Below are 24,015 nucleotides of genomic sequence, written 5' to 3'. Positions count from 1 at the left end.
AAATATTTTGTTAAAACTTTATTTAATCTTAAATGTAAATTCACAATTCATTTATATGTTATATGTTATATTTTAATTTTTTGCTTTTTTGCTTTTTTGCTTTTTTACTTTTGGTAAGAAAAATTTAATAAATTCATAGATAGTTCTTAATTCTTATAGAAAAAAGAGGAAACAATATAATCATAATAGTAATTAAGTATTAACATTGATAATTATTATCGATAATATAAATAGTTTAAAGTTATGTATATTAAATATAATTAAATATGTATAAATATATTTGCCATTATAAAATTGACCAAAAAATAAAACCTAAGATTCGAATAAGTATAAAGGAATACATTCTTCTTCTGCTTGCTGTTGCCGCTGCTTTTATGAGATTCTTTATAACCATTATTATAGACCGTTTAATGATTGATGATCAGCCTTTCTTGACCTTAACCAATAGTACATGTAAGTTTCTCACAAACGGCAAGCGACTATGACTACAACGAAGATGGCACGTATAAGACCACATACACGATCACTAGATGAATTTGCGGTTGATTTAACTGTCGTGCATTGAAAAAAAAGTGTGACAACGAACAGTTGGCCGCGCGACGAAAGTAGGACGAGATGAAATGACGAGATACATACATTTTTGGTTTTCAATGACTTCATTCATTCATTTTTAATTTTGATAATAATTTTATATTTTTAATAACCTAATGTGATTTGGTATCTGTTCCATTAAGGGACGCATTTATGCATTATGAAACATGTTTATGAGTGGACTCCACCTTACTCTGACAAAATTATCCATTGATTGCGTTCGCATTAGCATTTGCTGCTGCAGCAGCTGCGGCTGATATCGTTTTTTGACCTTCCTCCGCAGGTGAAGGTGTCGCATCACGTCTTGGTGGCATACGTTCGTTAACAGCATCAAGACCCTTCGCTTCGGCAAATGAAGTGATTTTATGATTTGGTGAAAAGCCTTGCATGGCATTCTTCAATGATTGTTTTCCACCCGAAAGTGCACCTAATGGTAGGGCACCAGTTGGCGTTAGACCTTTAAGCTGCAGCACTGATTCTGACTCTTCACGTAACACAGAGAATACACGTGCCATTTTACCAATCGCACGTATTTTATTTCTAATAACTTCTTTACGTAGTGCAGCCTCATCATCTGAACAGGGTTCTTCACTTTCTTCTGTCATCAATTCATCATCAGAGCAGATATTCAGTACATTGACTAGCATTTCTGTTACTTTCTCGCCAACGAATGGTAGAGACCATGTAAATACATCCATAAAGTTTGGAAGCCAATATGGGTGAGGCGAACAATTAAATTGTCGTATATTCATTACATTATTTTCATATTTAAGCACAGCCGCCTTGTTGTTGTACACATCGAGATAATTTGGTGCTGAGAATATGGTTATAAGCGAGGGAAAACCAGTTGTTTGACTCTTTCGGTACATACGATAACCAGCGTCCTGCGCCTCATGTGCTCGTATGATTGATAATAGATTATTATTTTGCAGGAAGTCGCAACAGGCTGCATAACTATAAAAGTATGAACAACCACGTACTGAATTATGTGTGTAGAAATCTGAATTTTTTTCATTTCCAAAATCTTCTAAAGGATCAGACCATAGAAGATCGCACATAGGCCCAAAAGCAGGTGGTTCTTTGAAACGATCCAAACGTCTTATATCTTCTAATTCATGTATCTCTGGCGAGAGTCCACCATGCACACACAAAAATTGTTGATTCATTAAAGCCGCCAATGGTAAACAGTCAAATGCTTCCATGCAAGCATCGTAAACACGTTCCGAATACTTAATTTTGCATTCTTGCTTAAATGTAAAATACTCAGTTAAATGACGACATTCATGATTGCCACGCAATAGGAATAATGTATTGGGATAGGTTATTTTCAATGACCATAAATATAAAACACATTCAATACTAAAGTAGCCTCGATCCACATAGTCTCCCAAAAAAAGATATTTTGTTAAAGCAGGTGAACCACCAATTTCAAATAATTTCATTAGATCATAGAACTGTCCATGTATATCACCACATACTGTAACTGGTGCCTCAATATCGATCATTGTCTTTTCTTGGCGTAATAGTGCGGCACCCTCTTGTATAATACGAAGTGCAGCCGCCTCTTCAATGCGGCCCTCGAGTATGAAATGTTGCTTAAGTACATCGTGATGTAGTTTACCAGTGCGTGCATCAAAAACATCGGCTATAGTTAATTTACGACTAGGTGGGAAGGGGACGCTATCTACAACACGATCTTTTGTAGAAAGTGCGCTTTTTTTTGTTGGGCTTTGTTGTTGTGCATTCCCCGCACCAGCACTTCCTCCAGCAGGCACTTTGTCATGTGTATTATTTGAGTTGACTGCACCTGATGCACTTTGTGGTTGCTTTTGATTTTGCTGCACCGTCGATTGACCGCCTTGGTTTTGGTTTGGTTGTTGCTGTTGTGTTGCCGAAGACATTTTTGGTTCTTTGCTCAAAATGCTGACTTTTTTTCCCCAATTTGTATATTTTTTTGTTTATTTGTTTAAAAAAATTTGTTATTGCGTCGCGTCGCGGCCACTTGTTAGTAGACGCTAGCAATTATGACGCAAAAAATCTATAAGCAAAAAAGATAAAATTATTTTAATGATATATTATGCTGATAAATAACATTTATAGTAATTGTTAAGTCATTTAAGAAAAAAATTTAATAGAACAAATATATTTGCATATATGGAACATATATGAGGCAATTTTTTGTATATATTTTTCATACATATATTTTTTATATATATGTAAAAAATTGAATAGAGCAAATATATTTGCATTTTATCTTTTTATATAATTTATGTATATAATACAACATATCAAATACGTATATACATATATATGTATAAGTATATATATATATATTTTATATACATTATTTTTATACATATATTTTTTATATATCATACCGCCGCACGGGACGGTGCGCAGATCTTAGATCAGTCATTGTATAATCACGAAGATTTTAAGGAATAGGTACATAAATTAGTCAGTGAGAAGGTTGGGAATCTGCAGAAACCCCCCAGCTATCAAAGAATAAAAGTGCCCAAATGCACTAACTCGAAAAAGACTCAACATGAACATTAACATCAACATGAACATTTTTTATATATCATATATTGTTTATATATAATACACATTTTTTATTTATATCACATATTTTTTATATAATAAAAGTAAAGAAAAGTTAATTATTAACCATGTATGCCGATTAAGCTACATATTTTTTGACTCTAATATACTTGTAAATAGAAATCGTACAAATGGAATATACCTTATGGTGACGAGCACTATATGGATTGTACATAAAGTAAATTTCTTGTATTTAAAATAAATTCTTAAACATTATCTCTGAATTTAAATATATTTTCTATGTTTTTCTTTCTAGTTTCCACCCACCTATTCGAAATAATTAAATCATTCATATAATGCATATGTCTTTTTTCCAAAATCTTTAATCTATTTTTCTTGTGAAATATTCTTAAGCCTACATGTCGTATGGCGGTACTAGAATATATGTGTATATAATTATAAATTTAGCATTAATTTAAGAAAATTAGTTTAGTATATGAGACAGACAACAAATGAAAATTATTGTTAAGGTAACAATATAATTGAACTAATAAAATTTAAATTTTTGTTAAATTTGTTAAAACTAATTTACTTTGTTTTCTTATTACAGGCGCGTGAATAAATTCCTTCATTATTTTAATTTAAATAAAGCATATTTTTATTAGAGTACTCTTGATTTTCTATATAATTTGATAAAATAATAGATATAATTAATTAGTTCATTTTAAATTTAGTAAATTTTCTAGCAGACATATTTTGAAATTAGGCAATCTTTTGGCAAAATGTACAACGTAGACGAACATTTGGGACGGATTGTTATTATAGAGAGAGCGAAAGCATTGCATATACGTATATTATATCTCAGCAGGTTAATTAAAATAGTTCTTTGAACTCATTTAGCATGAATAAAATAAATAATTGTAGAAGATTTTTATTTGTAGGTTTCAAAGTGGTTTTAGTTGAATTTATCTAAATAATTGTGAATAATTTATTTAAATGAAACATAAACTTAGATAATTTATTTATAGCATTACAATGCGATATTCATTAATCTTCTTTGTAATCTGTCTCCGGATAGTTCAGTTCATTGTTTTTATTTCGTAACTACAGATATTCACGTTTCTTAGGTCTTTTACTGCCTGTGTTAATCCAGCTCCTTCTCTCGTTTTCTTTCATACTGCTTCTTTTTCATATTTTTTTCACAGCATTATCGTTAGGTATCTATATAACCCGTGTAAGCCACCTAATATACTGTTATTTTATAAAATAGATGATAGATTTGTTTTGGGATTGATCGCTATTCAAGTTCGAAATAATTGGTATAATTTATGCTACAGAAACCATCTTAAAGTTCTAGAACACCTTATGCTTTCATTTCAGTACGTTTGCTGACTATTTCGATAACTTATCTTAATATAGACAGTAGTTATTAAATAAAAAATATAACAAAACAAACATTAAATAAAATTAACTGGCTTCAGTTTTAATCAGCAATTCATATAGTCAATAGACTCTGTTCTATAGATAATAATTAAATGTCAGTGTCAACCAGTTTCATAAAAACGGACCCAAGTAGACGCTAAGAAGTAAAGTGCTATATAACAGAGACATTTTAAGGCACTAGCTGACTATAGGAATTTTATATCCCTATTCTATAATATAACATAAAGATAGGGTTATTTAAGGATATCTCTCTTCTGTATAAGGAACCCTCTGCATCGTTTTAATGAAGTGGATATTGTTTGTAGTGCACACATTGGGTATATAAATATCGTATAGATATTTAAGAAAATAAGGAACTGTTTTGGTTAGATAACTTCTAGTGATGAGAAATGTCTCTATCAGCATACTTACGTATTAGGAAGTGTTTTGTTAGTACTGTAATTGTTTTACATACCAAGCAGCGATCATTACCAATTACTTTATTCTTATATGATTTTACAATCATGTAATCATGTCCGTCATGCCACATATGTGACTTAGCATGTGTGTTTTAAAGCTCTTATTTCATGTAGATATTAAGCTAAGGGGAGCTTTACACCTAAGGCAATTGAGTTATGACTAATTTATTGGTCGTACAATTTTCAAAAGTGTTGTTATGAGCCATATTTTTTTTCAGGTATAATATAATATAATGTCAAGAGTCTTGTTATGAGCCATATTTTTTTCAGGTTAACATATGTATACATTGGTAACAAATATGTACCATTCCAAAAACAAATTGTATGTTGTAAAAATACAACAGGTAGCGAAATAATAAGCCATTTATTATCACTAAAAATACAAATACTCCGATCAAATATTATCTTGCGATGAACGCCTCTATGTAACACCTTCTCCCCTATTACACGACCATGACTTTTTGCTAAGAGAAAACTAGACTGTAAATACTAAATCTCTCGATCTCAACTTCTAGCCCTAATTACTAAAATGAAGTTTTCCGCACTGCCTTCAAGCGCAGTGGTAAAAATCTTTTCCATTCATTTCTAAGGTGTTTTCTAAATCTTACACTGTATCTGTCGTTGCTTTCCAGCTAGTGCGAAAAAAAATACCATTCGAGGAAGTTATTTAATTGCGATATGAATAGAAGCAATGATCTATATAACTATAACATTTTTTGAAGACAAAATATGTAATTTTTTTGCATCTTTACAAATATAATGTTTAATTACTGAAGCATGTAAAATTTACTCAAAAACGATGGAATATATTTTTAATTTTTTAAAACAAAAACAAAAACTATATAATAAAATTATTATTATATAGAATGTTAATTTATATAAAAATTAAAGACAAAATGTTAAATTTTTTCGCATCTTTACAAATATAATATTTAATTATTGAAGCATCTAAAACTTTTACTAAATGAGCTTGTATAAATTTTTAATTTTTTAAAACAAAAACTATATAATAAATTTTAATAATTTGTATATAAAATTAATGTTTTAAAATTAAAATAAAAAACAAAACGAAAAATTTTTTTGCATATTTACAAATACAATATTTAATTACAGAGGCATGTTAATTTTAACTAAAAGATCTTGTATATATTTTTAAATTTTTAAAACAAAAACAAAAAATATATAATAAAATTTAAAAATTTGTATATAAAATTAATGTTTTAAAATTAAAGACAAAATGTATAATTTTTTTGCATCTTTACAAATATAATATTTAATTACTGAGGCTTGTAAAAGCTCTTGTATATATTTTTAATTTTTAAAAACAAAAACAAAAAATATATAATAAAATTTTATAATTTGTATTTAAAATTAAAGACCAAACGCAAAAATTTTAAAATTTAAAGATCTTGTATATTTATTTTAATTTTTAAAAACAAAAGCAAAAAATATATAATAAATTTTAATGATTTGTTTTAAATTAATGTTTTAAAATTAAAATTAAAGACCAAATGTAAAAATTTAAAAATTTTAAGATCTTGTACGTATTTTTAATTTTTAAAAACAAAAGCAAATAATTTTAAAAATTTGTATATAAAATAATTAATGTTTGTTTACAAGTTAACAACTTTTTTTACGGCACATGCCAGCCAGTTTCATCTTTGATTGTTAAATAATAAAAATTATTTTACACATTCCACATAATAACATAAAAAGTATTTAACAAAATGTTGTTATAAAAGCATTTTCATTAAAATAATTTTTATTATATATTGTTAATTACATGCTCACCCACAATACCTAAAACTACGACTAACCGAAGCGGTGACTATAACCATAGAGCACAAAAAAAAAATATTCACTTGATTAATGATTTGAATACAAAATAATTGCAATATTTAAACTACAAAAATAACGAAAAGTTAGAAGCAAAAACAAAAAAATCTTAGTGGAAACCATATTTTAAGAATATTTTAGAACATAAATACAAAGGTGTCTACGTATAAACAAATGTTTAGCGAGAAAAAAAATTAAATGTACACAACAACAACAACTACTAAAACAACAAAAACAACAAAAATAACAATAATAATTTTTAGTGGAGATTGCGAATTTAATTATAAAGATTTTTAGAGTCGAAATAATACAAAGCAAAGAAGCAAATAAGAAGGCAGGCAGGCAGGCAGGCAGGCAGGCAGGCAGGAACAGGCGGTACAATAGAGCAAATAGAAAGAAATTAAATTCATTTTAACTTTGCCAATTGCAGCATGAATCAGACGGTATCAGTTGGCAGTGTACTGTACGGAGCAAAACAGATCTAACTGAACTAATTTCAGATATTATTGTAAAATAATTTTATAATTTATATTTTTTTTTTTTGTTTTTCTCTTTTTTCTTTTACATACCATTAGAGTCATAAAAATTATACTATCGCATATGTAGAAGAAAATTAAAACGAAAATATTTAAATAAAATCATCAAAACAGTTGTTGGATTATTAAACAATGGAAAAGTTTAAAGTCTTTGCGCATAGTTCAGTTCAACGTGGCGTATACGTAATTTCTTTCAACCAACACATATTTACGCGCATATATATCTTATTTCGCTATATATATATATATACACATTGATATATATGGATTTATATTACCTACATACACATAATACACATAAATATACAAGTAAATAGATATATATACATATATATGTATATATATGGATGTGTATGTCTTCACACAATCTTTGTACACTCGGCAGCAGTTTGCTTATTTGCGAGTTGAATTAAAATAATTTATTTGCTTTCGCACTTTCTCAATTTTAATTTTAATAGTTTTAGCTAAAATTTTATATACGCTTCGATTTTTTCTGTTTTGGTTTCTGTTTTTCTTGGCACCTTGCAAGTGCAACAAAAAAATTTTTACGACCGCATTCCACCAGAGCAGAGCGAACACTAACTCAATTAAAATTCACTAATTTTTTCATAATGAAGTTGAGCTGTTCCTTGTTTTTTCACCGAACATTTCACTGAAATTTCGTCTACATTCGCTTTACAAATCGAAATGAGTTAGCTGCGTAAATGCATTTTTTAATAAATTATCTAAAACCTTCACCAGTTCAGTTTCATTACAAAAAAATATACAAAAAAAAAAGTGTTTTGAAGTTCACTAGGTTTTTTAATTTGTAATTGAACTATACGCCAACAGTTGATAATTGCTTACTAATCAACAAGAGGCCTTGAGGCTGTAGTTGCTGCTTTTCTGAATTTATGCGCTCAACTTGGTCCCATGATTTAAATTGTAATCAAGCATTAGTAAGGTTAGAAATATAGATTATTTCTGTACAAAGATTTTGAAGAAATGAATCTTAAACTTTATTTCTGAAACAAAATCTCACAGATTTTAAAGAAATGAATCTTAAAGTTTATTTCTGTAACAAAATCCCACAGATTTTGATAAAATAGTAAACCTCATAAAAAACGGACTTGATCAACGTTAATCATGATAGCAACAACTTATGTGAAAAGCATACTAGCAAATTTAATCAACTTAGGTTTAGCAAATTGAGAACCCCACTGCCACAATGGAGTCATATTTTACCACAATAACTTCAACCACATGTTCTACTTATTCCAGTTCAAAATAACTCGTAGCAACAAAAGTTTTTATTGCAAATAATAAAAAATTAAAGAATAAATCATAAAAACTTAAAAAGTAAATAATAAAAAATTAAAGAATGAATAATAGAAAATTAAAGAATAAATCATAAAAACTTAAAAAGTAAATAATATAAAATTAAAGATGAATAATAGAAAATTAAAGAATAAATCATAAAAACGTAAAAAGTAAGTAATAAACAATTAAAGAATGAATAATAGAATATTAAAGATAATATAATAAAAAATTAAAAAGTAAATAATAAAAAATTAAAAATGAATAACAGAAAATTAAAAAATAAATACTAAAAATTAAAAAGTAAATAATAAAAAATTAAATAATGAATAATAAAAAATTGAAAAGTAAATAATAAAAAAATTAAAATTAATAATAGAAAATTAAAGAATAAATAGTAAAAAATTAAAAATGAAAAATAAAAAATTAAAGAATAAATAGTAAAAATTTAAGGAATAAATAGTAAAAAATTAAAGAGTAAATAAAAAATAAAAATAAATAATAAAAAATTAAAGAATAAATAATAAAAAATTGAAGAATAAATAATAAAATATTAATAAATATAATAGCATTTGAATTTTTAATTAAAGCGTTAAGCGGTTAATAGCTTACCTCTCAAAAGAAGTGAATAGAAGGATAGCGATATATAATAAAACAATCCACGAATATATATGGGTGTTTGCTTTAACTATTTATAAAAACCCATAAGTGTATAAACATTCAAGACATCAAACTTAAACTAATCGATATAATATGATACTTCTCCACAAAATTATAATCTTTACAATTAATTATGATCTGCAAAAGAGAACATTGTTTAAATACTGAAAAGCTAATGTAAAATAACATTACATAAATATAAATCCATAAATTTATATCATTATAAATTTATCATTATAAATATAAATCCACATTTATAGCTCTACACAAAGCTATAAAATATCTTTAATATTGGAACACTAAAGGATATCGGTTATGTTCCCTTAGAGATCATTAAAATAAGTGTTTACCACTTCAGTTTAAGAGTTCTAAATGAGAAAACATATATAACAATGCTAGTCTTAAAAATTCATTAAAAGGTACCGCGTAAATAATGAAATGGTTACTCTATAACTTTCTGGTCATTAATGTATAGCAAGCCATGCAGATGAGTTATGTGTTTCTTTTTATACTCAGAAGAAGTAAATAAGCTTATAGAAGACACAAATAGCTTATTCTCTGTAATTGCCCAGCTATGACATCCAGAAGAAATAGATTCTTAAGAAAGTACTTTAAGGATTAAAAATCTAAATTTAACGGGATGTATTTAGTTTTTTTAGTATAAAGTTATACTCTCGGTTAAGTACTATAGATAACTATAGTACTATAGTTCTTTAAATCATTTGTTAAATAATTCTTTTTTTTTAGGATAATAGTGCACAATTTGATTTGCTTGCTAACTTCGGAAACACAAAGGAAGTTGTGAGCGATATTTAGTCTTTGATAATAAGTGTCCCCGAGACATAGACTAGACTGCAGTTGCATCCGGGATCACTTCAAAGTGCCTATTGGTTACAGGGAAGTATACATTATCAATAGATTGTAATATTGATAACCTATTTTTAATATACATATTTGTTTTATTTTTATTAATAGAAGTCTCTAATGATATGGATAACAAGAGTGAAAATCATATACATACAATATATATATTTGAAAATATACTTTTTAAAGTTATAAAAAAATAATGAATAATTATAGTAAACACTAACCTTTTTTTTTTGTTGAAATACTCAAAACACTGAATACTAGTAAATTTAAAAATACTTTATATATGTTGGCATTGATGGACATATAACAAAAACATTGTCAGGGGAGACTATATCGTATCAACGGAATGGAAATGTGCCAAATTATAAATTCAGCTAAATAAAGAGAAAAAATAATTATTTTCTTTATATCCATAAGTTTGCTAACTTTTTTTAATACTATCCATATTGTATGTCAAAAATATATAACATATTAACAATATATGATATAGTATAACATATTAATGACGGAACTCGTTTACAACGACTGTGTCCAATATGGCCGTTGGATTTTCAACACTGTTAACGTTAAGGGAATGACCTATATCGGTTTAACCACAAAAAATGTATTTGTCAAAATCGAACTAAATTGGTATGTATAACAACATCTAACTGTTCAAAAATTAGGGAACTGGAACACAGATTGATTACTTTGTCACAAGTAACCTTTAATGTAAAATCGTTTTAGATTGCAAAGAATTTCAAAACTTTTTGTTCATAAAATTGGTTAACGTATAAATTCCTAAAGTAGATCGACTCAGTATATTATTGATGAATTAGTTTATTTTAAAGAAGTTAATAGTCTGAAATAACTTCCACAACGAATTGTTTCAAATACTCTAAATAGTCCAGGGCTCCGACAGGTTGAGCATCGGTTCATAGTTCTGATAAGAAATCAAATAGTCTTTATCATTCATTCTTTATCATTTTAGTCTTTATCATTTAATCATTTAAAATCCATTTGTATGTTTACTATTTATTAATTTATAACTTTAACACACATAATCCTTGTACTTGCCACGATTTGTAATAATGCAAGAAACATATTTGAATAAGGAATTGTGCCTGACATTAGAGATATTTGACTAGTTTTAACATTTACTCACTTGGAAATCATTCGTTTGCTTGCTACTTACATCTTCACTAGTTTTATAGTGGACACGTATAAACTGAACAAAGTAAGAAGAGAAAGGAAAAATTTAGACAACTTTTGTCCATTCAAGAGAGATGTCCACCGAAAGGTGTTATGTTGTTTCAAATAATGATTTGAAATTTTTTATTTTGAAAAGTACTCCACTAAACAGTGGTGTTTATTAACTGAAGTATCCGTTCAATGGGTATGTTCATTTAACTGAAATATTCGGTAGAAGGATAAATTTCGCTATAATTGATTCTAATATAACCATCTGTGTAAAGTGTTAGCACATTTTTTATCCAGCTTTGCATTGTATCGGGAACTCCGTCTGATATATGGAATTATCAGATTTCAAAATTTGGAATCTCGAGTAGAGATATTCCTTTATACTCTACATTCGTAAAATAGAATGTCGTCTGTTCTATTAGAAACAATTGTAATATAAAAAAAAGTGTAAATATTGTAGTGCTTTACTTTTTCTGAAAGCATACGTTTCCATCACACGAATGGATCTATTTCTTCTATTTCTGTCTAACATTAGATTAGGAACTCCTCAATTAGAGACATTCCTTTAGATTCTCCATACGCAATGCCGTCCGTTCTGTTAGAGACAATTGTTATATAAAACAAATGTAATAATTGTAGTGCTTTGCTTTTTATGGAAACCTACATTCCGTCAGACGATTGGCGCAGAAACTTCTATTTGCATCTAATATTTGAAACTGTTATTTCAAATTGTTTATTCTTAAAGCGCAAACAAGTATAAGATAGTAAGAAATATTAGTTAACGAAAATCCTGATCATACTTTCTTCAACTTCAAAAGATGGCATGGAGAAAGAACACTATTTACAGAATATGTAGTTTACTTCACAGTCGAGAATATCATTGAAAAAATTACAGAACAAACAGAAAATTGGAATAAAATCACACAATTAACAGGAAATGTGCTAAAGAAAAAAAAGAAAGATCTGGATGCAAACTAATCTAAAACGAAGAGCAAGACCTTCCATTTCGGGTCAGGAGTGGGAGCCTAGACGTATATTATACGAGAAGCATATGGCATGTATAAGCTACTTATAAGAGATCCTCCCTCAAGTAATGCGAAATCGGTCCTGGGGGGAGAAATACCGAAGAAGAAGAGTATGTGTTTTAGTTCGTATACTACACAGTTGGAGTCGGATACGCCATTCCGGCAACGGTCGGTTTGACGGTGCATAAAGCATTCCACCTTCCCACAAAAAAAAGAGGGTCTTTTTTATAGATTGTGACATGTCTTATGACGAAGAGAAAACTAGAAACAATTACAAAAATTTGATAATTTATTGAAATTTGGCTGACCATACAGCGCTGCTTCGATTTGATAGGCACGAGTTCTAAGCCTGGCACTTGCAGTCGCAACAAATTATATACGGCTTATAAACTAATTAAATAAAAATTCGAATATTTTCTTTCTAAGTTTATTGATAATGAGATGAGTACTTGGTAATAATAGTGCTTTGCTGTTAATGGGAGACTACGTTTCAGTCATTTATCTACCTATTTAATTATCTAATTGCGTGAAGTGTATTGAAGCTATAACGAAACCGAAGCTAATTGGCTCTTTGTTTTTAAATACATTTATAAATTATCACACTTTCAGCTAATTTAAAATATGGAAGTGTAATTAAGATTTTATTCAGTTACAGCATCTTATGATAAATTGAATTGAAGGCAAGCGAATACAATACTGAATATATATGAATATAATAAGCTATAGCATTGTAAAAACTATCTTCTGTCATTTAAAAATCACCACCCCCTATACTGGCAGTTATCGCAGCTAATTTAGCTAACACATGATTTTATTCATAATTTTGTAATTTGTGCAATTGTTTTCCGAATTGCACATTCCACTTTAGTATCTTATGGGCTGCTAAGGTTTTCTTCGCCAATTGTGTTTGCTTACGCTGTGTGACAACTTTTATAAACACGACGCTTAAGTTTTTGAGTAAATCTCTGCCTCTGCCTCTACCACTACGTCTGCCTCAGCCTCAGCCTCAGCAGCCTCAGTCTCTGCCTCGAAAGTGTAAGTATTTTAATAACGAGCAGGGTCGGGAGGTATGCTATATACACAGAAATAAGAGATGAGACAGAAACTATTTTCGGCAAACATAATATTTCATTTAACCCAGTTTTCAGTTTTCAGTTTTCCTGCAGTGAAAGAGTGTATTTACAGTTGCACATATGTGCAGCGGTATTATATGCCGCCACATACACACTTCTGTGTACACTTTATGTATATTAGTTTTTCTTAGTTGGTCCTTTTTTAAATATAATGTCCAAAAATTTAATACAAATAATGAAAATACTTAATATTTGAATAAAAAAATATTTGAAATTCAATAGCGAATAAAGTTTACGTGTATATAGCCATATTATATATTAAAACTATAATATCTTAGATAAAAGTAAATATCTCTAGAATAATGATAACAGATTTAGATTTACATGCTTCAAATTTGTTAAATTTGACTGTTTGTATAATACGTTTATAATGGATTCACACTAGTTTTATTTATAATTTCTGTTGTCAAAAATTTTCATTTTGCATTGAAGGCAACAACAATTGACAGCTTAAATTACAAACAAAATTCTCGTGTAAATCCAACATTAACTACCAGCTTTTTAAGATTAGATATATATCACATTTATACAACTGTCAATATAAGCCTACGTCAATATAAGGCTAAGAAATAAATAACGAATGTGATAAATAAATTATAGGTTTGGGAAACTATATGTGATAGAAGATACACCAATAAAGTTTTTCATCATTGAAACTTTTTAAAAAGTTTAACAAAAGTTATTAAGTCAGACATTGTATATAAAAATATTCTACTAAATTTAATTCATATTAATTACGAAAAAGATTTTTTTATTTCACTCACGTCAGCAATCGTCACTCAAATATATATACAGATATAACCGGAACAAAAATACCAGATAATAGCATCAAAGACGTAAAAAAGTATAAAAATTGCAAGCTAACAGTACCAAAAAAAATGAAAACGAAGTAAAATATAATATGAAATAATTAATATAAAAATATTTGTGAGGAACATCTGTATAAACATTATCAATGTTAAAATAAAATAACTAACTCATAACTAGTACCTGATTAATATATTGGTTCTCTTTATATAATAGACATAAGTTTCCTATAACTAAATGGAAATTGACACCGAAATTTAAACTCCTATAAAGTTTAACTACATCGGAATTATTTTAAAATAGGTTAGGTTAGATTATGTCGGCGTTCCAAAGTATCCACTTAAGCCTATTGCTCCACTGTGTTACCGTAAAATAGTTATTTATAATGTATTTACTTATTAACAAAAAAATATGATAAAATTTAAATGTGAGCAGAAAAAACTACTTTAAAAAGGTCTCGTTTGTTTCCTTTTAGGCATTGTGAGACAGTCTTATTTGTAGCATTAATATCTTGCATATATTTTATTATTCTCCTTTAATGGGAATGATAATAAACCACAATTGAAGTGGACACTCTTTAATATAGTATACATATCTGTGAGTCTATATGGGTCTTAAAAACTAAAGTTGATGTATTAAAAACAATGTTTTTAAACCGATGTCCTAAAAACGATGCCATAGATGCTCCTGCTCATATCTCTCCCCTTTGATTACTGGAATAAAGTTTCCATATTGCCATATTGTGGACACTCTTTAATATAGTATACATATCTGTGAGTCTATATGGGTCTTAAAAACTAAAGTTGGTGTATTAAAAACAATGTTTTTAAACCGATGTCCTAAAAACGATGCCATAGATGCTCTTGCTCATATCTCTCCCCTTTGATTACTGGAATAAAGTTTCCATATTGCCCGCGAAATGTTCTTTATTTATTCCTGAGGTGATTTTAGTAGATTAAAGATGCCAATGGGTTTAGATATACTCATAAAATTGGTCGGTATGGTCCTGACTGAAATCTACACGAAAACAGAAGTCGAAGACATTAAGTCATAGGATATAACAATATATAGTTTGAAGTGAACATATTACGATGCTCCTGGAACGAGACGATGCATCTAACACAAAACCGCATACGGTTAAGATATTTTACCGAGGCATTATGAGCTTTAAGAAACTGATGATGATCGGTAAACTATAGATATAAATATTTGGCAAGATTCTGTATAATTATAGCTCATAAGATATAACTTTGAGTTTTCTTTTTGGTTTTTCTATAATAAAGTTATACTACTGGTGCCTCTATAAAAATAACAGCTTAATACTTTTAATATTAATTATATAAAACATTTGGTAAGTAAGGAAAGCACATAATGAGCTAGTAAGGACATAACATATTTCAACTAATTCGTGTCGAGGTAAACGAATTTTACTATCATTATTGAGCAGAGTAACAAATCAATAGAGTTTAAATATATGTATTTAGTAGGATAGATAAATAGATGCAAGACGTTATGAGAAGTACAGCTACAGTTGGACAAAACGGTAACAATATACGATTTTGTGCATAACAACTGTTAAGCATGAAGCTATGTCTAGAACTGCGATTAGCTAATTTAGATCTTGCTGCACCTGAGAGTTTCTTACTTTCCAGAGTCTAAGTTCTATAGTCGTTTAGTCATCCCTCTTATTCAAACGCTATAGCTTACAATACAATATTGACCATGGCAACAATGCGTGCTAAAACAATCAGTAAGGCTTGCAAAAAGTGTTCAAAACAGTAACAGTTTTAAGGAGAAAACCAAGTAAAAGGAGAGCAGTTTAGAGAGTCTACCTCAAAATATTCTAAGATTAGAAATCTAATAACCTTTACCATGGATTTAAGACAAAAAATAGAATAATAAACTTATTTACCCAGAAATTTAGTCAAATAGATAATGACAGTATACTTTAGTAATAAATCGCATTAAATCGTGTTTGGTCAGTGAACATTTCAATAAATATCCATAAATAAATAGAGCTTTTAATGGTATTTTTATTCAAGCGAAATACGAGATTCTTCTCAACAATTCATTGCTCAATAACGTATTCTGCACAGTCTACAATAGTTTTATGTATTTAAACCGATTGAAGTATTCGTAATGTATAATATCCTACTAGTAAAAGTCGCCGATTGTCGCTTTAGTAGCTTAAAATGGAATTCTACTAATCGTTGAAAATCCTAATATGAAGAAAAGACAAAAAATTTTTTTCTTTAACATAGAATAGCCCCCTTAAGACCCGTAAGCAGGGAGAATATTTAATATAACCCTTACCGTTAATTAGACTAAAGTGGATTCAAATTTTTGTATGCGTTTTATGCTTTACGTCTTTCATATTATTATGAATCTTTTTAGGATTTTAAATTATTCCTACTGTAGTATATAGTTTATAGAGCATTCTATTTCTTTGACAGTATATTAGACTCTCTAATTAGGATTTGAATCATAATAGTTATTGTTTAATCCATGTTTATAAATAACCTAACGTAGTCATCATGACTGCTAAATGTTTAAAATTTTTAATAATTTATTGTTTTAATGACCAAAAATTTATTTTTAAAAGATTTTTGGAACTACATACTATATATATATGCGAAAACCGACAGGCTACTCTACTTATCACTATCTAGTCTCAGTGTAATCACTAACAGCGCGGAGCGGTACGCAGATCTTAGATCTGTTATTGAATAATCACGAAGCTTATGAAGAATACACAAATTAATCAGTGAGATGCGTGGGACTCTGCAGAAACCCCCCAGCTATCAAAGAGTGAAAGTGCCTTGATGCACCAACTCGGCTCAACATAATAATATTATATATGTAAGTACATATTTTACTTTATATTTAATGAAAATATATTATATAAAAATTGTTCAAAACATATAGACATTTTTATAGTTTAAGGAGAAAAGATTTTTAAGAACAAATCTTTTAGGTCAAAGGTTAATTTTCACATTATAGATTATTATTAAAAATTTATCTAAAAATATTTTATGTGCATTTTATGTCAAAAAGAAGTGTTATTTATTGTCTGAATTGATGATCATTTCACAATATATATTCAATCAATTGGCGATGTGATGCTAACCAACTCCAAATGTTCCAAAATGTCTTCAACTGAAGTGAAGACAGAACGATTCATACATGGCGCAAGTAATAAAAATGGCAATTTGCGAAAAATTTCTAGCAGATTTTTCAATAATAATTTATGATGATAATAAGTTTTTAAAATTTTATTATTATTGCTCGGAATATTTTGAAAAAATAAAAGGAAAAAAAAACAAAATACCAAATTCTGCTTTGAATTTAATGATTCACACGCAGTAATGAGTTTAGAATAAAATTTTTATAGCTTCGTGGAGCCAAAAATTATTATTTCTAGGTGAACTGTAAGGCGCACAGGTGCGCATATACATGCCCTAGGATATCAAATTCCACATTAATGTTAGGTAAAATAATAAAAATTATATATGTGTGTGAAAACAACCTGCTTTATTTCACTGTTGTAAATTAAAATATAAAATAATACAAACTAAAAATTACTAAGTAGAAAATAATTTTTGAAGTTTTAAACAAAAACAAAATTATTTAGATGGGATCATCCATCGTCCGTTAGTCGCCAACGAATCAAGTCATATTTTTTTTGGTTTTAATGTTGCGTGCATATGTGAATTTGTGTGTTTATTCGTCTATGTATAGTCCTTGTCTGCATTGTCTGCAAAAATAAAAATTTGCAGATTTAACATACTGTGTGTGTTGGCTGCACTGTATATTCCTGTTGCTGTTATTTGAAGTTGTTGCTGCTTTCCAGATCAACGGTATGGTATGTAAACCCTACGCTCCATCCCACCCACTAGCAACTTATGCAGACAAATTCAATGACCAACATGTACCCATGTACCTCACAACCACCTACTTTTTACATATGTATATACTCAGAGGCACACTTATTTTTAAAATAATAACATAAATTCATACCACTGCCTCAAAGTGGTTGCTTTTTTTGTTATATTTTTCGAAATTTCTTTTCTATTTTTAAAACAATGCGGTAAATTTTTAAATGTTTCTTAAAATTTCACAAGCAATTTATATTGTTGGTGTAGTTGGTTTTTTAATTTTTTTCTTCCATTTTTTTGTTTTTAACAATTTCTTGTTTTTAATTATTTTCACCGTTTCTTTTGCCAATTTCATTTGTGCTTTTAATTAAAATTCAGTTCTGAAACACATTGCACCACGATTTAATCATTTTCCATCATTTCATAAATATATGTGATACTTTGTATGTTTTTTTTAATGTAACACTTATTTTTTCTTACTATGCAGTTATTTACCAATTTTATGATTATCCTACTTCCCGAGTTATAGCAGCAGCAGCAGCAAAAATACAAACACAATTATTTTCTGTCAAAGTTAAATTCAATAGCAGAACCGTTTTGCAGATTGGCTTTGTGCTTTAACACAAAATTTGTGCAATTTCCTGGGTTTCCGCGTGTAATTGAGCAATTGTTAACAAGCAATTTAACCTTGTTGTTGACTTTTACCGACAGTTTATTATTTAGAACAAAACTTAATTGGAAAATTAAGTTAATTTTTAAACACATTAAGTAATTAAAAGTATTACATTGGAAATAATATATTTTGATCTACATATAAAATACAAATTAACTATTGCTTGTGTACTTGTGTAAACAAAAACAGCACAGTATGGAGAGCGCAAACTAAATTCTCACTCTCTTTCTCGAAATGCATGTACAGCAAATAAAAATCTGCGAAACTTTCGTTTTATGTTAACTGTTTAGCGTTGTGAATGCATATACTTTCTTTCATTTGTATTATACCTTTTGAACTTATTCAATGTTTTACACTACGATAACCTTATTTAACACTTAAAGTTCTTATACAATTATTTAACTAATTTTATTTCACTAATTATAAACAAATAACTTAAAAATGACTAATTAATGTAGGACTAGACCATGCTAAACACGCGCACACAATCCCTCTCAAAGTGTTATTAATTGTAGGTGATACAGGGTTTCATAGCTTTTGATAAACTTTGAATATGTATGTATTGTAACCGTTTTTGTATTTAAAAAGTATTAAATTTGTTATTCGATATGATTGAATTAAAATACTAGAATAGAATATAATATAGTTGAAATATCGGTTCAACTAAAATCTTTTAAATAAACAAAAAAATTTTTTAAAAGTGTATTAATTAACTATTAACCACTAATTGTAGCCCATTTAAAAATAAAATTATTATTAAAAATATTTGTTCATTAAAACAATAAATTATTTTACAAATATATATATATAAATAAAATGTATAATAATTTAACATAAAATGTCAATAGATTTGTTTATTAATCACGGAACATATGATTCGTTGAGCATAGTATATCAATAATATTTATTGTTATTAAAATTATATAGTAAGAAAAATATTAAACTGTTAGAAGACAAAACGCTTGCCTGAACTTTGTTTCAGAAGTAGTGATAAATAACTATTTTTTAAAATTATTCTGCTAACCCCAGAAAAATTTTCCTGGTTTCTGGCATATTCTTATTTATAACTTTAACTTATTGATAAAATGCACAATTTTAGTTAATTCAAGCTTCCATTTTTTTTCCTAAATAAATATTCATATCCACGTAATTGTTAGATATTAGCAAAAAATATGCATGACTATTTCGTTAAGTTGTTTTAAAAGAAATAGTAAATTTATAAATTCGTTAATATACCATATGTACGGTATAATTCTTTGACCTATTCCAGGATGTTTTATTGATATATAGTTAAAATGAGTCGTTTATTTCTTTATATGTTTCTATCTTTAAGTATAGCTATCTATTTATCTTATTAATTTGAGGTTATAGAGCAGTTGAGGTTTATATCAATGGAAATCATTAAATGATAAAATACAGATAGATAACTTTATATTTATATTAAATAGACAAGGCAACTAATAATTTATGAAAAATATTGTATTTTGAAACAAAAAAAAAACACTATCCAAGGCTTGTATTCATAAGTGAAAATTCCAATTACTCTCAAACTGTCAATAATTTAAAGAAACTTTCTTTACTTGATTTGTAAAGCACTCTGTGATCTTTATAAAGATATAAAATTTACATCACAAAGTATATACCTAAACTTGTTTTTATACAATTGATTGTTACTACATATATACATATTTGAGCTATGTTTAAAAAACTCAGCCTTTGAAACTCTTCCCTTAAACTGTTATTTCTGTAGTTTGTCATTGTAAAGAAGCGTACCCAATTGCATCAACGAATTTTTAGTACGCCAAGAATTTTATGTTTTTATAAGCTGAACTATGTCCAACCGCATCGCTGGTACAGGTTGGGAGGTGTAAAGTTCATCACAGTTATACCTTTGGAAAAGATGAAGGGCATCAGTCGTTGAAATGTCATTTCGAAATCCGTTACTGACAATTAAAGTCTCTTACAGTGCACTTATAGTGGTAAAGAACGAAATGGGGCGCTAACTCGACGTTAGATATAATCTACATTATAAGCAAAACTAGAAGAGTCGGTAAACTACAGCATTAACACACTCCCGAAAAAACGTATTAATCAATATATTATATTATATTAATATACAATATTATAATGTTCAAATAGTATAATATACCTTTTTACAAATTGTTGAATTATTATTTAAACAATATATTGATATACATACTATAAGATTTTATATACATACAACATACATCCTAAACAAAAGTAGAAGACTTAATAACTGCAGCATTAACATACCCGCGAAAATGTATCAGACCGTTTCGATTCCATTTTGTTTCCATGCGTCGTGGCTTTCTACTTGAACGAAAACAAATATTGTCAACGTCAATGGGTTATTCCCTTCGCGTTACATTTAAAGTTATTTCTTACAATTTGGATATGTTAATATAGAAAATATTTGTTAATTACCTTAATGGTTACTGCTGTTTGCCTGATGTATTTATAAAATTGTACAATAAATATAAATCCGCTTGATAAACGAATAAGAAGCGGTAAAATGCAAATTATGAACAGAGGAAAACGTACAGGCACAGGACATGTTATGGTCGTTTTGTTCTTGTGCCTGTTTTGGTACATAATATCATCAAGCAATAATGTAATTGGGAAAATGGTTCTAAATCAATTCCCTTATCCAATGACAGTGACTATGGTACAATTATGTAGTATAACCCTTTATAGTGGACCATTTTTCAACCTATGGCGAATACGAAAATATCAAGATATTGAAAGAGGCTATTACTGGCGACTAATCATACCACTAGCTTTAGGTAAATTTCTAGCATCTGTGACATCTCATATATCTCTGTGGAAAGTGCCTGTTTCTTACGCACATACAGGTATGTATAATAATCTATCATTATTTTTAAATGAAGTCCCAGAAGTAATAATAATGTATTTTTATAGTGAAAGCAACAATGCCATTATTTACAGTCATATTAACACGTTTACTCTTTCGCGAAAAGCAACCTTCTTTAGTATATTTAAGTTTACTACCAATTATAACCGGAGTAGCGATTGCGACAATGACAGAAATATCCTTCGATTTAATGGGTTTAATAAGTGCACTCATCTCTACAATGGGTTTTTCACTACAGAATATTTACTCAAAAAAGGTAAGTTGAGAGATAATCAATTTTTATTAATGTTAAATAAATTTTATTTTCACAAAAGGTGCTAAAGGATACAGGTATACATCACTTACGTTTGCTACATTTGCTTGGCAAATTAGCACTCTTAATGTTCTTGCCAATTTGGATTTATGTAGATAGTTTTCAAGTTATAAAACATCCAGCAATTGTAAGTTACGCGTTGGAGTGTCATTTTAAATGTTTAACCTTTTATTTGTATTACAGACGAATTTAGATTACCGTGTTATTGCGTTACTTTTTGCTGACGGTGTATTAAATTGGCTACAAAATATTATAGCTTTCAGTGTATTATCCTTAGTTTCACCACTAACCTATGCGGTTGCTAGTGCATCCAAACGAATTTTTGTCATAGCTGCATCGTTATTTATTTTAGGTAATCCTGTAACTTGGGTGAATTGTTTTGGCATGACGTTAGCTATATTCGGAGTGCTATGTTATAATCGGGTATGTATATATATTTAGTATAATGTATTTTGTTAAGAATGAAACCAAATATGTACATACTTTTTTTTACAGGCAAAACAAATTTCAAAAGATAAAACTATTTTACCACTTGCCGAAAAAACTACAATCAAATATGAACCATTACGAAATACTAGAGATACACATTACAGAAACTCAGCAACATCTATAGCTACACCAAATGGCTCCGCAAACAGTCGTACTCCTTATAATAAATATGGGCAAACGAATGCTCTATTGGCAAACAGCAATATACCAAATGGTGGTGCAAATACATTAATATTTGTTTAGTACAATTTAATATATATTGAAATCCTCAAATTTTTAGTAAATTATTAGTTAATTTTACAACTCTGCGTTATATATCAAGTTAGTTATCTAACTAAAAAAGGATTCCTATATATGTTAGTATTTGTTTGTAAAACAATCGCACATTTTGTATATAGAAAAAAATTCAACTTTTTATTCAATCCAAATTAAAAGAAAAACTCTACAAGAATTTGATTATGATAATTGTTAGATAAATGTATTTTTTGCTAAATGACATATACATATATTAAGTATTGTATGTTTGCTTTATTTATACAATCAAAATTTAAATTTTATAATACTACTGCTGTTAAGTATTTATTTTGTGAATTCATTGACTTATTGAGTTATTTTTGTGAAAACACTGTAAATAATAATTGTATGTATATTTTTATTGCTTGTATTGTAATAAAAAATATATTTTATAATGTACATATATTCAACAAGTGTCAACAGAGCATAAGAATTATGTATAAGAATTAAATAATTGTTTAATTTTAATTGGAATTCTAATCATTTTCGAGGTATTTAATAAAGATCTATGTGCAACATAATTAAGTGCTCCACCTTCCCTAGAAGAGCTTAGACGTTTAAGCTTCGAAAATATTTTATATTACTTGAGTTTTATACGCTCCTAAGGGTCACAAAACAGTTTGTTAGTTATTGCTAAGTATTTGAAGGAACTACCATATATTAAGATTGTGTTAAGCATTACAAATGTTCAGCTCTCTCTAACCAATGTTCTTGGATTTGTTGCAGACATCTTGAGTTATCGTAGTCTGTTCTGTTTTGTTTACTTCGAATTTTTTCAGAGTTCAGATATAATAGCCAATTGAGAGTAGCTTGATTTTATTTTTATCTTATCAAACCAAAAAAACATCCTCAAGCGTAATGCACAATTTAAAAGTTTGACCTTTTGTTAGAATATTATACTAAAATGTATGCTAACATCGAAAGCATCACTTTTAATTATACATATTAATATTTAGATGACAATAGTACATCTTTTGGAACAAAATTATTTCGCATTTATTGATTTTCAAAAAGTATAAAGTTAAACAACCTACCAGAGCATATGAGCACCAAATAAAAATATGTGTCCCATTTTAATTGCAAATATTGAATACAAAATATTT

The 24,015-nt window shown here is 28.2% G+C and overlaps 2 protein-coding genes across 3 annotated transcripts; one reads left to right on the top strand and one right to left on the bottom strand.

Annotated features, from left to right (window-relative positions):
• On the bottom strand, positions 1-19,407 carry LOC119670600 (serine/threonine-protein phosphatase 2B catalytic subunit 3). 2 transcript variants are annotated; one of them, XM_038080926.1, is made up of 2 exons: positions 19,253-19,407; positions 1-2,629 (listed from the first exon to the last, which is right to left on the bottom strand). In XM_038080926.1, the coding sequence occupies exon 2, from the start codon at positions 2,490-2,492 to the stop codon at positions 795-797; it is 1,698 nt and encodes a 565-aa protein (XP_037936854.1). In that variant the 5' UTR covers positions 2,493-2,629; positions 19,253-19,407; the 3' UTR covers positions 1-794. The 2 variants fall into 2 exon arrangements, with proteins under 2 accessions (XP_037936854.1, XP_037936853.1); XM_038080925.1 differs by lacking the exon at positions 19,253-19,407 and adding an exon at positions 18,746-19,246.
• Positions 19,408-21,263: 1,856 nt separating this feature from the next.
• LOC119670598 (solute carrier family 35 member E1 homolog) lies at positions 21,264-23,015 on the top strand. Its single transcript, XM_038080923.1, has 5 exons — positions 21,264-21,796; positions 21,864-22,072; positions 22,131-22,256; positions 22,313-22,552; positions 22,625-23,015. Exons 1-5 carry the CDS (start codon positions 21,457-21,459, stop codon positions 22,859-22,861), a joined length of 1,152 nt encoding a protein of 383 aa, XP_037936851.1. The 5' UTR covers positions 21,264-21,456; the 3' UTR covers positions 22,862-23,015.
• The last annotated feature ends 1,000 nt before the right edge of the window (positions 23,016-24,015 follow it).

Source organism: Teleopsis dalmanni, chromosome 1 (genome assembly GCF_002237135.1).
Source record: "Teleopsis dalmanni isolate 2A chromosome 1, ASM223713v2, whole genome shotgun sequence".
NCBI lineage: Eukaryota > Metazoa > Arthropoda > Insecta > Diptera > Diopsidae > Teleopsis > Teleopsis dalmanni.
This window is presented reverse-complemented; position numbering and strand designations above follow the sequence as displayed.

Bases quoted from the DNA above. Each gene is read 5' to 3' on its own strand.
- LOC119670600 (XM_038080926.1), bottom strand. From the start codon at position 2,492: ATGTCTTCGGCAACACAACAGCAACAACCAAACCAAAACCAAGGCGGT.
- LOC119670598 (XM_038080923.1), top strand. From the start codon at position 21,457: ATGCAAATTATGAACAGAGGAAAACGTACAGGCACAGGACATGTTATG. The intron at 21,797-21,863 runs GTATGTATAATA...GTATTTTTATAG, and splicing joins TGTTTCTTACGCACATACAG to TGAAAGCAACAATGCCATTA. The intron at 22,073-22,130 runs GTAAGTTGAGAG...TTTTCACAAAAG, and splicing joins AGAATATTTACTCAAAAAAG to GTGCTAAAGGATACAGGTAT.